Genomic DNA, 17,476 nt, shown 5'->3' with positions numbered 1-17,476 from the left:
TACCTTGATTTTAGCCTCTAACCGTCTTTTCCATGGTGGGTATTGGGTCTCATGGCTGCTCTTATAGCCAAGTGTCTCAAGGATCACTGATGCTGAGTTGTAGATCAGCTCATTGGTTTCTGTTATGGTGTTGGTAGGGATTGTTCTCAATGCTGCATTCACATTCTCAATGATCTCTGATGGTACTTCACTCAGCCGTTGTAATTGGCGCAGAGGAGGTCTGGTTGTCATTCGGGTCATGATTTTCTCTCTCTCTCTCTCTCTCTCTCTCTATATATATATATATATATATTTTTTTTTTTCCACGTCTCAGAACAAAGTTTAAAGGAACGCAAAACTCAGGTGTTGTTTTCATATTTTTATCTTCAACTCTTTGATTAAAATTGTTCACCTCAGCTCCCGCAAGTGATCCGTTTTCATGGATGTTGTTTTATACTTCTGCAGCTGCAGCGGAAATCTGCAGATTTTCTCTCTAATTAATCTTTTTTCATGACGGAAGCATAGAAAATTTTAATATCTGGAGATTTTATGTGGCTGTATTCATGCAAAGGGAGCATCATGAACTATTTGGATACCAAAGCTGCTTTAGAGGAACTGAAAGCTTCCAATCAGGGTTCATAAGTATAATATTATCTGGTTAGCATACAGCAGTGAACTCTGCAGTCAGGTTTCTTTTCTCTGTGGCTGGGTCGTAATTCTTCAAAAAAAAGATGGATGAGTTCAAAATAAAACATCAGAGTTTTATTTTGGCCTGTTACAATAAGCAATAAATCAATGTATTACATGATAAATTGAAACAAGGTGAATAATTTCCGTTTGCATGATTTGTCATTTTTCTCTTTTCTCTCTTTCTACCACAATCTGGATGATAAAAGTCTTCAGTTTGGTGCCTTGGTCTCAACTAGCCCTTTATTTGAAGGGCTAGTTGAGTTTATAGAGACTTCATAATTAATTTTATTTGTTGCTTCTGATGTTTTGTTTATTTATTTTGGATATTTAAAATGTCTTCCAGTTCCAGTGTCAAATGTTCAATAGAATTTATAGTTTATTAATTTTGATAGTCTGTTCTTGCATTATTATGATATTATGTGAAAATGATCTCAAAGCAACGATATTATCGTTTATTATTTAACTTCTGGGACAATTTATCATTAACCAAAATTTGTTATCATGATAGATCTATATGTCCACACAGCAGACAAATGTGCTGTGCTTTTTTTTGTCAAAATGTGACATATATCTGGCTTTTTCACTGCAGTTTTAATGGCCCAATTTGGATCTTTTCACCTCCCAGAAAAACAATAAAACAATATCTGTCCCACTCCTCTAAGTAAAATTAAATCAGATACTTATCCAATAGTTTTCAATAATCAGTAATCATCTCCCCCATGCTCCTTATTTTCCAGCCACAAACTTCCAGATTATACTTTCATCTCCCTCGTGTTTCTCTCTCTGTATTTTCCTCCATCTTTTTGTCAGTCTTTTTGACATTTTTTCATGAAACATCCTGTAATTTTGTCTGTTGGCTCTCTGCGTTTGGGTCTGTAGCAAATCATGAAAGTCAAAGTGAGACATGGCCGCCTGAAATGCAAGCTTGACTGTCCACATTTCTGCCCAAAAAAAATATTACTTGGATATAAAAAAATAAAAAATGTTAGAAGTGGGACGATATCTTGACTTTTTGCCCTCTCTTCTACTTGTTTGCCAACCAAGATATAAAGCACAGTCCTGCCCTCAGCCTCAACTCTGAATACACTTTAAGTTTCAAACAGATAAATCCATACAAGTGATCTATTTCTGTTGTGTATGCAGCTGCCTACACAGTAGTAGGAATGTAGCAGACAGATATAAGTTTCTGCCCTTTTTCATGAATTTACTTTATTTTTGCCAGAAAAATTCACCACTTCAGCTTATAATTTGCAGAAAATGTTAAAACCACCAGGCTCATTTGAATGCATCCATTAACACCACTGATCCCATACAAACTACATTTACGTCAGGGGTGTCCAAAGTGCGGCCTGGGGGCCATCTGTGGCCCTTTGACTGATTCTGTATGGCCCCCAACTCTTATTCAAAAATTATACAAATTTGGATGTAAAAATATTACCAACATAATTTTTTTACACAAGAAAATATAAAGTACAACACAGAATATTTGTCTTTTTATTACCAAGTTTATCCAGAGACTTATTCTGAAAAGCCAACTTTGCTGAACCCAAATCAACTTTTGTTCTTTCTAAAACTTGGTGAAATATAGCGAGCATTTTGAAACAAAGTGACCCAAATCTTGTTCTTATTACTGGAAATAAATTTATTCAAAAAACCAAATGTCTTTATTTTAACACAGCCAACATAAAAAATCTATTTTTGACAAAAAATCTAATCTCAGAAAAGTTCTAGGAAATGCAAAGAAAATACAAATTTCTAGAAAATTTGCTGGAATTCCTGATTAAGATCAGAAATTTTCTAAAAAAAAAAAAATAAAACAATCAAGCTTTTACATTTCTGAAATTCAAATGCCAAAAATCTTTCAAAAGAAAATTTTCTAGAAAATTGTAAAATTTCTTGATAATTTTTTAGATTAATCACAAAATTTCAGAATTTTTGGAGGAAATTTACTCCTTTTTCTGCCTGTCCATAAAAATCAACTTCAGGTTTTGGATCTATAAATATTGAGCTACTTTATTTGCTTAATTTTTTTGGCCCACAACTACTTTTGAGTCTACAGTACAATTTTGGCCCACTTGGCAAAAAGTTTGGACATCCCTGATTTACACCAGAAGAGACTGATAGATTTATTCAAATTAGTCTGACAAATGAAAGGAGGCACCAGATTTCCTGCAGCGCTCGCGGTTCTCTTTACATTTTCATTAGCAGCATAAATCATAAACATGACTTGGGCTTTGACTTTCATTTGCTGTTTACGTCTCACAGAAACCATGTTGCAGCTTTTTCTCTGAAAAACATAAAGTCAGGATGAAGATGTGAAAATGGATTGAAGAGAAAAACTCACATTTTTCATGTGGAGTTGTCCAAACTCACAACCTGACATAATAACTCGGTGACAACTTCAATCGTGTAGACAAATCCCACCTGTGCAAAGACAACGCAAGTTATTAAAGAAAACATGGTTGGAAGCGAAATCCCATCATGTACATGTACAGTGACCATGTGGAAAAAAACCGACTCATAAAACTGTAAAATGGAATCAAACCAGTGCAGAACTGTAACTCCCATCTGTAGATATATCCTGAACTTTAAGAAGTTTTTCCTTTATGTTTCTTTTGGAGGTTTATCTAGTTTTTCTGTTGCAGCTGGAGGTTTTGCACAGTGAGATTCGCTGGTGTAACAAGATCCTGTTCCGATCTCTGATGTCTGCAGATGACAGCATGTTGAGTCTATTATGTGTTACAAACACAGGAAGAGCTGCATGCACTCCATCCCCATTAGCCCATTTGTATTGATTAATGCTGGCATTGTCATCGAGCTTTTTGCTCACACTGAGCACACACACACACACACAGACCTAAACACACGCTGAGACAGACAGGCTTTCAGCAAAAACAGAAACACAATCTGGGATGAGATAATTTCCCCCTCTGTTTTTTCTCAGATAATTACAACCTTTTTTTTTATTGGTGTTATTCTAAGATGAAACTTTAGAGAGCGTCGAGCTTTTTAAAAACAGACTTCTGTTTTTATATGCATAATCCAGTGCATATAGTTTTTTAAAAACAAGTTCTAACTCTGAGACAAAATGACATTTGAAACATTAAATTTATACAGGGAGAAATCTTTACAAATTCACTGCTAATGAGTCAGATTCTCCGGTAATATTCAAAGATAAAATTTAACGGATTGACGTAATCCATCTCTGCTGGGTCAGAACTCGCCTTAGTCGCTGCCTTCATAATAGGAAATGAAAAGCTATGTTTCACTTCTGTGATGATCCCCTCCTATCCAGTAGGTGTCTCTAGTCCACTATTTGTTTTCTTTGTTCTTTTCAGGAAGCAGGTAGATGGTTTGTCAATTGAACGCACCGGGTGGCTGATAAATACTGACATCCTGTTAGTCACTGGGTCTGCTTGGTTGGCCTCCGGATCAGACCGGGACAAGCAGCATTGGTCCACGCCTCTCTCGGAATGGCTGAGCAGTTCTCCCAGCGCATATTTTTGATTGAATAAATTATTGTGTCTATGGATCCGCTCGTCTGTCTCCCATTTTTGTCATTGCCTATGAGTGGGGCATGACAAATGGGGGCTCGTCCGGGATAGTAAGTCGCGGTGTTCTGTCCCTGTTAAGCTTAACAACGACTTCCTTTATGGAGTTTTTTGTGGGGGGATTTTAGTGTGGTGTGAACGTGAGTAGAGCAGTTGTCTTGGGAGCACATCCGGAGTTGCAGGGGGGTCGCCATTTATTGGTTGCTTTTCCGGACTCTCGGGCACTAGTGCATAAAAACCCATTACGGTAACACCTGAAGACTAGGGGGGAGATTAGTTAGATTATTGTTAGGCAGTTAGAGGGACGGGGTCACTGTGACACTGTGGTTGTTTTGGGATTGTGGGAGCTCAGAATGCTACTGGTAGGGTTGGAATTCAGGTGTTGTGTGAATAATTGTTTTCTGGTTAAAACAAAATCTGTGCAATGTGCCCATTTAAAAAAAAATCTGTTAAAACTTGTTAAAGTTTTGCTAGTCTGTTACATTTTATCTTTGAATGGGGATGACATGCAAATTACCTGCATGTCATCCCCAATGATTGTGCTAATGATTGTCTTCATGCAGTCTGCATCCAATAAGCACTCCTGTAAAATAGACTGAAGCATTTTTTTAATTTATAGTTGGTCAGAGTTTCTAAACACATTTAATCTTGAATTAGTGACCTGTGACTTCCTGTTTCCTAGGGTTAGAAATGGGGCTTAATGGTTACCTGAAAATAGTTATTTGTCAAAACATGCTCATATCTGCAGCTGGAGATTTGATTAAAATGTTTAAAAACAGGTTGAACTGTAACAAACAGTGCTGGACTGCAACAAAACACTCACACAACAAGGTGAGAAGAATAGTAAGGTGAGTAATAAGTCTTTAAAGCTCACTGTTGGGGAGTTTTTCACTAAAGTTTTCTTTTACAAGCACTCATTTTAAGGTTTTTGTACACATCTTTTCCAATAAATTCTACAAAAGAAAGCAAAACCCATTTTTTATATTTGCGTAATATCAGAGAACTAGTCAGTTGGAGCACATTTAACTTCAACAATAATCTCCCTGCAAAGACAATGATGATGCTCAGCTTCCCTTTTCAATTTATTTTTTTTGACAGATAAAGTCTGACATCTTCAGTCTACAGCTGCAGAACCTGGCCCACATGCAGTAGCTGTTAAACCACTTCGGAGGTGTTTCCTGCAGAGAGAGAATCCCATCTTAGCGGATGTTTAGTGCAGCAAACCTGCAGCCGAGCAGAGCTGGGGGCTTTCCTGACAGCAGCTGTCATGTTAAGACAATTCCATTACAGAGCAAGTGCTTCTTTATTTGTCTCACCTGCTGTGTGTGTGTGTGTGTGTGTGTATGTGTAGTGGAAGCAGCAGCGATTCGTGCGTTCACCTGCATGTTTTCAGTGTGAATTCCCACATTAGTATTTGAAGCATTCTGAAGCATCTGTGCGTAACTGCCAAGGTCATCGTTTGATGGATGACGTTGCTTAGACTCATCAAAGACATGAAATGAGAACCTTGTTAAGTCGATGTGTCTCTGCACCTGGTTTCAGAGTGAAAGGCTGTTTTGTTGGGACAAAAGGGAAACATTTCTGCACTGATTCAATTACCACTGAAAACTGAGTTGGAAGGGGCAACAAGAGGCGAGAGGACGTCATGGTCTGCTTCACACAGATTGGCCTTAGACTTCTGAAATTTACTCCAACCACCTTGATTCCTTGTCTTTTCCTCTCTAAGTCCTAAAGCATTCATCACATCCTCAAATACACAAAGTAAGTTCAAGTTCAGGTTTATTTCTATAGGACATTTCAGCAACAACACAGTTCAGACAGCTCTGCATCACAAAACCATCATCGTACAATTGTGAAACAAATAAGCATCACATTTTGTCAAGTTCCATCATCAAAATCACCAATATTCATTAAATATATTGATCAATGTTCCATTTACTAATAATCAAAGGCAACTCTAAATAGGTGGGTTTATAGAAATTTAGAGTTTTGCTGTTTTCTGGAAGTTTGTTCCAGATTTGTGGTGCATAGAAGCTGAATGCTGCTTCTCCATGTTTGGTTCCGGTGATGCAGAGCAGAACCAGAAGACCTGAGACGTCTGAATGGTTGATACAACAGCAGTAGATGCGATGTGCTCTATCTTCCTGGTTTTAGTCAGAACGCCAGCAGCAGTGTTCTGGATCCGATTGATTTTTTTAGTCAGACCTGTAAAGACGCTGTTGCAATAATCAATGCGACTAAAATAAACACATGGTTGAGTTTCTCTAGATCTCACAGAGGCATTAGTCCTCTTATCCTGGAAATGTTCTTCAGGTGATGAAAGACCGACTTTGTAACTGTCTTTATGTGGCTCTGAAGGTTCAGGTCAGAGTCCATCACTACACCCAGATATCGATCCTGATCGCTGGTTTTTAGTTGTAGTAACTGAAGCTGTGCGTTGACTCTAGATCGTTCCTCTTTAGGTCCAAAGATAATAACTTCAGTTTTGTTTCTGTTGAGCTGGAGAAATCTACGGCACAAACACACATTTATCTGTTCTAAGCATTTGTTCAGTGCTTGGATGGGTTCAGAGTCATTTGGTGACATCATGATGTAGAGTGGTATCTGCGCAGCTATGGTATTCAATCTTATTTCCTGTTATAAATAGAGCTAGAGGGAGCATAAATATTGAATAAGAGGGGTCCTAGGATTGAAACTTGGGGTACCCCACATGTGACTTCTGTCTGAGAAGACAAGAAAAGGTCCCCGTTCTTTATGTAAGATTTGAACCAGTTGAGTACCAAAGTCCTATGCAGCTCTCCAGTCGCTTCAATAATAAAGTAATAAATGATTCTTCGTGAATCAGAACTCATCGGTGCCAAAATCAGCTGGAAGCAAATTGTCCTTCAGGGATTCTTTTCCACTATTTGATATTGTTTTAGATCAAGTGCTAACGGTGAATGTTTTAGGCTCTTCATTGTTTAGGATTATCCAAGTGTCATGCATAATTTCACTCCTGATTAGTCTGGCCAGTGGGGGCATTGTTTGATGAGATCCTACCTGATTAGATTAGGCCTGAATCCTTTAAGTGTTTCTCTATTTACACTTAAGACGCCGTCTGAATTTTAATTCAGCCCACCCCCCTAAATAAGAGCTTTATGTAGGAGTTCCTCTCTTCACTCAGCCTTATTATCTCTGATGTGACGTCCCGGCAAATTGTGATGTACAGGTGTAATGATATCTGAGTGCAGACCCATGGTGTGTGTAATTGAAACGCTGCGAAACCTTGACAATGCCCTCATCCCTCTGGTGCCAGATGTGCCATTTATGCAAGAGCAGCCCTTCCCTCGAACATTTCTTACCCTGCTGGGCGCTGGTATGCACTTAGGACAATCAGCTGCTGGATTTCCATCTGCAGTTTCCACCGGCAAACCTTCAGCAAGTCTGCAACCCTTTAATTTCCTCTAAAAATGCCACAACATTCAGAATATTATAATGTACATACATACAGCACTGGAGAAAAAAAGGAGCCCCATTAAAACCTCCTGGTTATTCCACCAAAACTTGATTTCTGAACTCTTCCTCAGTTAAAACATTAGTATTGTTGTTTCTAATGAACTTGTTTCCTTTGCATTATTTGAGGTCTGAAAGCACTGCACCTTTCATTATTCTGACCATTTCTCATTTTCTGCTAATAAATACTAAATTTTTACTTGAAATTTCAGAGACATGTCTGTAGTTCATACAATAAAAGAACAATGTTCATTTTACTCAAACATTTACCTATAAAAAGTAAAATCAGAGAAACTGATAAATTAAAGTCTTTTAAATTCTTCCAGAGCTGTATATCATGGTATTTTATCTTCTTAGATTTTTAGTTTAGAATTTTTTTTCAACTGTGATGTCCTGCTTTAGCAGTGATTTCTCCAAGAGACATGGAGCGGTCTCCCAGCGGTCCTCCACTGGCGCCCCGCTGCAGGGCGGTTGGTTCCCGACTCGGACCACTTCGACAGCAGCAGCGGTGGCTGCAGATGTCATACTTTTGATCTGCAGATCAAGAAGTTTCCCAGATCATTCGGACTCTGGAACATGATACGGCGTCTCATCTCTGTGTGCATCTCATCAGGGTCAAAATACTGGCTTCAACATCTCATTGAGTGTCCACTTTTTTATTTACATTTGAATAAAAGATCACATTTATCTGCTCTGTTGATTGAATGAGTTATACTCTGACTCTTAGACTGAGGTTGATTGCTGTGGAAAATCCTACCAGGGGTCAAAGCATTAAACATAAAACCTCGTCCCAATGTGGAGGCGATGTGAGATCCCACACAAAAAGAAGTTGAGAGAAATTAAATGCTGACTAGTTCATGATGATAGGAAACACTGTACATGCCTGCAGGGACTCTTTCCTGACTCCAACTCTGTGATCCACTACAAGCAGACAGAAAGAGAGTCCAGACTCTAATTATTTAACTCTTCTTGAAAAGAATAACTTGTTTTTTCAATTTTGAAGACTTATAAGAAAAAGTCTTAAGAGCAAATATACATTTGGAGAAATGTCCAAGATGCTCAAATTATAACTTGTGAAAGAACAAACTTCTGCCATAAAAACAACTCAATGCTTTACTTGGAGTTTTAGAAAGTGCTAAAATTTGTGTTTTTACATTTTGTCTCATATACAGACAGTTGTTGACATTGTCAATAAACCAAAGCACAACAGGGCCAGTGGGATGCTCCAGTGTTGCCAAATTGTACAAACCTCCTACTTGTTATGCTTATGATGATTCTGAGTTACTTATTAAGCTTTTGAGACTTAACTCAAGGCTTTATGTGAGTTTCTCTCAGTACCTCGAGTCATTTCCTGGTTCAGACCAGTGTTGTATAGTAACGAAGTAAAAATACTTCACTACTTTACTTAAGTATATTTTGGAGTACTTCATACTTTCCTCGAGTATGAAAATTTTTGATGACTTTCACTTTTACTTCACTATATTTCCGAACTTAATTGCGTACTTTTACTCCGATACATTTTCAATGTGTGGTTTAGTTACTCGTTACAAAAAAGCGCGAGAGAGAAACGCAAGTGTTTTGACCCCACCTACTGATTAGCAAGTAGCAAGCAGGCTACCGAACAAAGTCGGTATCCTGCTTGCCTGGGCTTGTTCATCACCACCAATAGGATACACCTGTTTCGCTTCTCCCATTAAACACAAAGCAAATCTCGCAATCAGCCGCAGCCACATGGAGGAGGAGACGGAGACCACAACGACTGCAACTACGTCGGACACGGCTCCAGCTGAACCACCAGCTGGTGATGAGAGCCCATGGCCTTATTTAAACACAATACACTCTTTCGTGGGTGTTAAAGATTCATCGTACCGCATGCAGTTTATGTTATTCCTGCCCGAAGATGTGGAAATTCTATCTTACAAAAACTCCCCGTCCAACTTGAAGAAACACATCGAGGTAACTTCTTATGAAATGGTTATAATCCTCCTGTTTCAGTAACTATAGCTTGGTCACTAGACACTACTGTATTGTGAAACGTTGACCATAAATGAACTTTGTTTGGCATTGTTTCAGTTCCACACGTGGTGTATTTAGCTTAGGCCTAATGTTGACTGTATCAGGCTACCTAGACTCCTCTGTTCAAGGGGGGACAGAAGCCATAGCGATAGCAATTTAGACTAAATTTAACGAATATAGGAAAGGCATGCAAGTTCAAAACCAGGTTTACAGATGCCAATAAGCTGCATTTCCCTCCCAATTCTTTTTTTCTTTTGCATAATGACCAGTTGTGTGCACCACCTACTGACTGTAGCATTGGCTGATTCACTGATTTGTGAAGTAGAGTAATCGTAACAGATCTTTTTCTTCATGTTGGCCGCATTTTCTGTACTATTTATTTTTCTCATTTTCAGCACTGACCTTACTTGAAGGGAAAACTTAAGGCTTACAAAAACTTTGTATTTTCTGTCCTGGAGGGTATACTAAGAAGCTGGTTCAGTTGTAAAGCAGGTTAAGTTAACCTTGTGCTATAGGTAAAGCACCTAATTTCCTTAACTAAATGATGCCTGCAGGTATATCTATTAACAGGTTTAATTTTGCCTGCACTTGGTTGGGTACATTATTTTAAGTGTATTTGGCAAGTTTACCAAAATATAAAAAATGTCATTCAAACTGCATTTGCTTTGTTTTACTTTTTACTTGTACTTTTCATTACATTACTTGAGTACATCCATTTTTACAGTAATTTCCATACTTAAGTACAAGAAGTTTCAGATACTTTAAGACTTTAACTCAAGTAACATTTCAGTCAGTGACTTCGACTTTTACCAAAGTCATATTTTGGAGAGGTACCGATACTTTTACTTGACTCTGAGATTTCAGTACTTTATACAACACTGGTTCAGACCACATCAACAATACTCAGCTTGTACTTTTCATGCTAAACCAGAGTGATATTGCTTTATTTTTTAATATTCTGTGTTGGTTTCAAGCAGCACAGTTAGAGTAAAACGAGAAAGAAAGAAGCAGTTTGTTGTCAGTGTTCCTTGAAGTCTAACAAATATGTTAGGAGTAATTTTTCTTTCTCACTAACAGGTTTTTGAACTTTGTTCTGTTTGCATCTATATTTACCGATTCTCTTCGCCTCAGCATATGGAGTGCTGAAATCACTGGCTCTGCTATGGTTTCTGCACACGAGACAAATAAAGAGAGAAAATGTCACACTCTGTAACCGTCTCAATTATATAAAAATGAATAATAATGCTTAGAGCATGAAAGAAGGTTAATAAAAACTCTGAAAACATGACTTGAACACCTGCTGATGAAGCTTTAGAGTACTTTATTTTGGCATCCTTTTCAAAGTTGTTTTTTTTAAATTACATTTATTTAAATAATCCTAGATTCAGAATTAGCTGCATAAATGAGTTGGGTTGCAGACAGGTAGGCAGAGGAAGCAAACTTAGAATTAAAATCAGCAAATAAACTTTCCTCATTGCTGTTTGAGGCCTTGTCACAATGTTCATTTCTGCCATCATTTGCACCATGTACCCACAGCAGTTTTTATTTCAGTCGCAGAGTGTTCCTGCTTGCTCACATTTAGTGAAATGTGGCTGAAGATTGATAAAGTCAGAGTTTGGAAATGCAGAAATCACAGTATGTTTTTTACTTTTACTTTTGCTGGAAAACAAAAGTAAAAAACAACAAAACATCCAGTATTTACATCCAGTATTTCCAGTGCTGCTTCTTTCTCTGCTCACATTGATAACAATCCTGAAAAATGTCACAAAATGTTCAATATTTCAGGAGAAATATGGCATTTCTTTGAGAATTCCTTGTTCCCTGAGAAACTCAGTTTTTATTCTGAAAAACCTCCCACTACTTGGTTTAGCTGTTAAATCCAGTAAATGTATTGAACCTAAATCATTATTTCTTATCAATATTCTGCAATCAGCAGTGTACTGGAACATTTAAAGACAGATACAAAATGATGTGACTTTGACTTTTACTCTGAAGTGAAATAAAGCTCCTTAATCTGGCAGATTTTAACTGCACAGCAATCTGGGGAATGTAGGCAGATGAAAGACTTTGACAAAAAAAAAAGATTGCTAGCAACCAAAGAGTGAGTGAGTTAGTTGCTCAGTTGACAAGTGAAAAGTGGAGCAGATAATGTGCCTAAAAAGCACAATTTTTGTCTGAACATCCATCTTGCATTTGAATCAGAAATGGCTCCAAGAGATTTTCCCCTATCATGTAAATCTACATTTCCCCTTCTTAGAGCTTTGCTCGTTTGTTGAACTTTTCCATTTATTGTTTTGTTGAGAAAATGTCTATACAATGAGATTAACCAAAAGCAGAAATATGGTTTCTCTTCTGGCAAAGAAGCTGGACTCAATCCCAAATGACAAGCTAATAGCCTTGTCTTTGTGCGACAGTCAGTGCCCTTCCGCACTAAATAATAAAAAAGATTGAAGTGAATGCATTACATTTGCATAGTTGAGTATGTGTCAGTATTAGCATAATATTGTATAACATAATTAAGATAGTCAGGCATTCAGTTCAGAAAAACTGATTTTTTGGTAACATGATAAAGAAGTATTAAAATAAAAACTTACAAATTAATGAGAATCATGCCCATATGACCTGAGCTGTAAAATGAATCAGAGATAATCAGAGATGGACAAGAGGCTGAGTACAGAGATCTGGTGGACGGCTTTGTGTCATGGTGTGGAATCAATCAACTCATCTTGAAAGTAAACAACACAAAGGAGATGATTGTTGATTTCAGGAAGAACAGGGTGAAAGATCAAACCCTATTTCCATCATGGGAGAAGAAGAGGAGGTGGTTCAGGAATATAAATACCTCTGTGTTCATCTGGACAACAAACTGGACCGGAGATGCAACAGTGAAGCGTCTATAAGAAGAGACAGAGGAGACTGGAAGAGGCTAAGATCCTTCAAGGTTTGCATCGAAATGCTGCAGATCTTCTATAAGTCTGTTGTTGAGAGTTTAGTCTCTTCGTCTGTCATCTGTTGGGGCAGCAGCATGAGAGCCAGGGACCTAAAAAGGCCCAACAGCCTGATTAAGAAGATTGGTTCTGTTCTGGTTCTGTTCTGGGGATGCCTGTGGAACCTCTGGAGATGATGATACAAAGAATAATTCTTTGTAAAATTTTATAAATTATAAACAACCCTGACCATCCTTTTCATGAGACTCTTTCACTGAAAACAATGTCTTCAGTCAGAGACTTCTTCAGATTCACTGTAACACAGACTGCTACAGGGGATCTTTCCTGCCACCGCCATCTACAATAACTCTTTGAAGAATCTGAATTAATATGATCTACAATGTCATTTAATTTCCCTTTGGGATCAATAGAGTATTTTTGAATTTGAATTTTAAACATCTACAGGACAGTTCTTCAACAAGATGAGGGACACTGTCTAAAACTCATAATGAATCTTTATTTTGAAACAAATGATGGTAACTAGTTTGACTATATGTGAAGTTCGCTCTATGCTGCCGTTCTGGGTGGTGAGAGGAAATGGCTTCATGTCATCTCCTGGCTGGTGCTTTGGAAAACGTTTGCGAAATCCATTCCCTGTGCGTACGTGTGTTGGCAGGGCACGGCTCGAAGCTTTCTCCGACAACAGCGGGAAGCTGCAGCTCTCTCTGCAGGAGATCATAGAATGGCTGACAGCCAAGGACGAGGAGCTATCGGAGCAGCTGCCCATAGGAGGCGACGTTGGGGCCGTCCAGCACCAGAGAGAGTTCCACCAGGTAAAGTGCACAGTAATACCTTTTTAATTCATTCACAGGGTAGAGTATTTGTTACTCTGTCAAAGCTAAAAGTGGGAAAAATGTGTGACAGAGGTGACAAGAAGTGACCTTTTTTAGATTCTTGCATTTGGATGCATATAGGAGGAATATGGAAAAAGATTGATGACAAATTTATGTGCTATTTTCTGTCTGAGAAAAAGGTCAGACTGCTTTTTGGTAACTTCTGTAAACTTTTCTTTCATGTGACAGTTAACTCAGTCTGTTCCAAAATTCAACAAAATATCTGGGCTTTCTTTTTTTTTTAGCAGGTTTGTTATCGACAACCACAAAGTGTGCTTTGAGTTTAGAGATACAGAAACACGTCTCTGGCAGATGGTGCAGATATCAAAGATATCGATTAGTTCCTTTAATGTCCAGTTTCAGTCACTACTAGATAGACGGCTGATACGTTTTTCCTGCCTTCAGTTGACAGTGATATGATCAACTTGGCTCTGTTAGAGAGATATTAGGTAAATGTTACTGTGTTAAGATCCGAAGAACTAAAAATCTCTTTAGAAATTAGCATTTTTCAATGATTGTTAATTATAAAATGACCTATACTTAATTGCTTTTCATTATTAATACACAACAACGCCCATACACACAACACATAAAACCAAACTTTTTATTTACTAAATGTTATTTAGACACTCCGTGTTGTTTCATTGTTATGAGAAAGACAAATGAGATATTAAATACATATTTTTTACAGGATTTAACACAAATCCTGTAAAAATTTACTAAAGACTCTTAATCTTTTTAAATTAAGAGTCAAAAAGCAGATAAATCATGTAATGTTGAACTGTTTTCATTTGTCTTTTAACATATATGAATGATTATGTGTTTAAGGTTTAGCATGAACTTGTATCTATGAAGTTTTTCAATTGTCCAATAAGAGCAACGATTGTCATCCTTGTGCCTTTGTTCACAAATAATAGTTCACTTGCAAAAAAGTTCAATATGAAAGCATCCTGCACCAAATGGAAATAAATTATTTGGTTTTCAAAAATGAGTTATACAAAGTATTAACAGCAGAGATGCTTATAGTGATTTTGTTAAAAACAATTACTACTCAACATTTAATTTGTCCACACTGAATACATGCTATCAAAAGAAAAAGCTGTTTTATTTGCTGCTGCAATAAAACATGAATTTACTTAATGTTCTTTGCATAGTTTTACTAAGGATGCAGATATATTTCTGTTTTAATCCCAAACTGTGACCTGGCGGAATTGAGTCACAGTCATATTTTCGTTAAGCATCCCACTGATTCAAAGGTAAACAAGATTTTTATTAACGCTAAACAGAACAAGGATTATGTGCTTGTTTCTTTGGCTGCAGTGTGTTTGCTAAGCTTTAGTGGTGTTGAATGGATGAGATCAGCAGCAGTTTCAGTGTTTTATTATTGTCTGTCGGCCTTTAGGGAAAGTCTTTAAGTGTTGTTGACAAAAATGACATCTCCGCCTGTCAGATAATTGCTCTGTGGCTCAATGAGCTGGTCTTTAAATCTCTTTGAGCCTGACAAACTCAAAGACAAACACCTTATGGATCAGTTTGTTTGTCTGGCCAATAGATAAATTCACCACAGATACAAAGATCGTAGTTTGAGATGGATTACTGCTTGTTAGAATATTCTGCAGAATCTCAGGCTTCAGTTATGGGTCCGTGTGAGTTTCTGCCTCTTTCTGTGCTCAGTTGCGTGTACGCTCTTTTGTGGTTTATTGTTTTTGTTCAGCTGCATGTTTTATAGCTGAATACTTTAGACATTTAAAAGGCTGTTTAGAATAGATTTCACAACACCTGGCTGTGAGCAGCTGCTGCATGTGGGAACTCCGATTAAATTCTCAAATAAACATTTACTCTACTTTCCAGCCAGAACATCATAAAATAAAGAGCTTGACTGTTTCTGCTGTTAGAGAAGTTAAAATAAATTTCCAAATATACAGGAAAAATCACTGTTGGTGAGTTTTTCTTTTCTTTTAAAGGGCTTGATGCCTGTATTTATTTGTAATATGACAGGAAAAAGGGCAGAGACAAGAGGAAAGACATGCAGTAAATAGTCCAGGGTTGAGAACTGAATCCAGGACAGCTGCGTCAAGGACAACAACCTCCATATGCGGTGTGTGTGCTCTGCCATGGAGCCACATGGTGCCCCCTGTAAAGGTCAAATGACGACAAGAAAGTTTGATTTCTTAGAAGCACAATAAAAAGCTGTGGGTGGCTTCAAACATTTTGTATGTGTAAGGGTTTTATTTTAGCAATATTATAGGTGTGAAGTTGGTAAATTCAAATTCAAAAATACTTTATTAATCCCAAAGGGAAATTAATTAATAAATACATTTTAATGTAAATTTATTAATAATAAATAAATTAGTAAATAACTGTGTTTTTAATCTTTAAATGCATTTCTGTTTTAGTCAAAAAGTTAATTCTCCTGACAATTATTGGTTTTGACCCATTGTCTGTGACGTCACGCTCTCCAGAACTCCGCCCAGCCGCCATGATGGACGTCAAAACAGCCAATGTGCTCCTTTAAAGCCTGTCAACAACCAGTAGTCTAATATCGCTTTTATTTAGTGGATTTCGCAGTAAAAATGGATATAGGTTGCTGCGCGGTCGGCTGCACAAACAGACAAGGATGCAAAACAAACTTGTCATTTTTATTTGTAACTTTTAATGAGGAAAGATGGCGGCGGCGATGGATAGCAGCCGTCAATCATAATGACTGGCAGTCCTCGGTGTAACCGCGGATTTGCAGCAAACGCGTTTTACAGGGTAAGAATATTTACGTTCATATACTTTATAAATAAGTATTATTAGAAAGATATGAATAAAATATTGCTCTTTGGAGAAGATACGTATCTCTATTAGCGACCATGGAAACACGGTCCTACCGTCATGTAGCCTAGCATGTACTGAAAAAACTGGTTTTTAATGTTGCTCCAGTTTAAGGGAAACGCTGTTTATGACATAGTGACATAAATCATGTGTGTGAATTCAGGCAAAGTCACTAAATTGATCAACACTTCAGGAGGGAGTAGGTTAGGGTCGGTTTCTAAGCTGGCTATTTCCAACTTTTGTGCCGTTGTTATAGATTAACTGGTGGCTAAATTAACTGGTGGCGGCAGCTGGGAAGGACAGATGTTTGTGTGGGCGTGGCTTTTTAGGACCCCTTTACCGAACCAGGAAGTAAACAATGCGATAAGCTTAAAAAGCTAAAGAATTTTGCAAAAAATACTATCCTATTCCGTAAGACAACCATTAAGATCTCAGGAATAACTAATTAGAAAGACTTTTATTGGTCTAACATGGTATGTTGCCTTTTTTTTTTTTTTTACATTAATCTGTAAAATCACCAAAACATGTAAATTACGCAGAACTTGTCCTGATTTATGTGTTGCTTCAGAGGTTGAAACTCGTCATAGGAAGATCGAAATAACTCTCAAGGTGCCATAAACAGATCTCAGCAAGCCGACATAAATGTTGAAGAGCCATGGGATTAAAAATAAAATATTTAAAAGATCCACTGGCTATGTTGTTTTTCACATCTCCCTCATATTGTATGATATTTCAAATAGATATCCACAGAAACTATGGAAACTAAACTTGCAGCAAGAAGGTCCTGGGTTCGATTCCCGGCCGGGGTCTTTCTGCATGGAGTTTGCATGTTCTCCCTGTGCGTGCGTGGGTTCTCTCCGGGTACTCCGGCTTCCTCCCACAGTCCAAAAACATGACTGTCAGGTCAATTGGTTTCTCTAAATTCTCCCTAGGTGTGAGTGTGTGTGTGCATGGTTGTTTGTCCTGTATGTCTCTGTGTTGCCCTGCGACAGACTGGCGACCTGTCCAGGGTGTACCCCGCCTCTCGCCCGGAACGTAGCTGGAGATAGGCACCAGCAACCCTCCCGACCCCATTAGGGACAAGGGTGAACAGAAAATGGATGGATGGATG

The 17,476-nt window shown here is 37.8% G+C and overlaps 1 protein-coding gene across 4 annotated transcripts in view; it reads left to right on the top strand.

Moving 5' to 3' along the window:
* drp2 (dystrophin related protein 2) overlaps window positions 1–17,476 on the top strand; it is a 270,780-nt gene that overhangs the window by 171,397 nt on the left and 81,907 nt on the right. For 3 of the 4 annotated variants that reach the window (XM_028008994.1, XM_028008992.1, XM_028008993.1), the window contains one exon: window positions 13,332–13,488. The exons of the other annotated variant lie outside the window; for it this stretch is intronic. In XM_028008994.1, the coding sequence (XP_027864795.1) occupies window positions 13,332–13,488 (157 nt within the window). The remainder of the gene's footprint in view (window positions 1–13,331; window positions 13,489–17,476) is intronic. 4 annotated transcript variants of the gene reach the window in all.

Source organism: Xiphophorus couchianus, chromosome 23 (assembly GCF_001444195.1).
Source record: "Xiphophorus couchianus chromosome 23, X_couchianus-1.0, whole genome shotgun sequence".
NCBI classification, from domain to species: domain Eukaryota; kingdom Metazoa; phylum Chordata; class Actinopteri; order Cyprinodontiformes; family Poeciliidae; genus Xiphophorus; species Xiphophorus couchianus.
The sequence above is the reverse complement of the archived record's forward strand: the minus strand, read 5'-3'. Positions and strand labels throughout refer to the sequence as shown.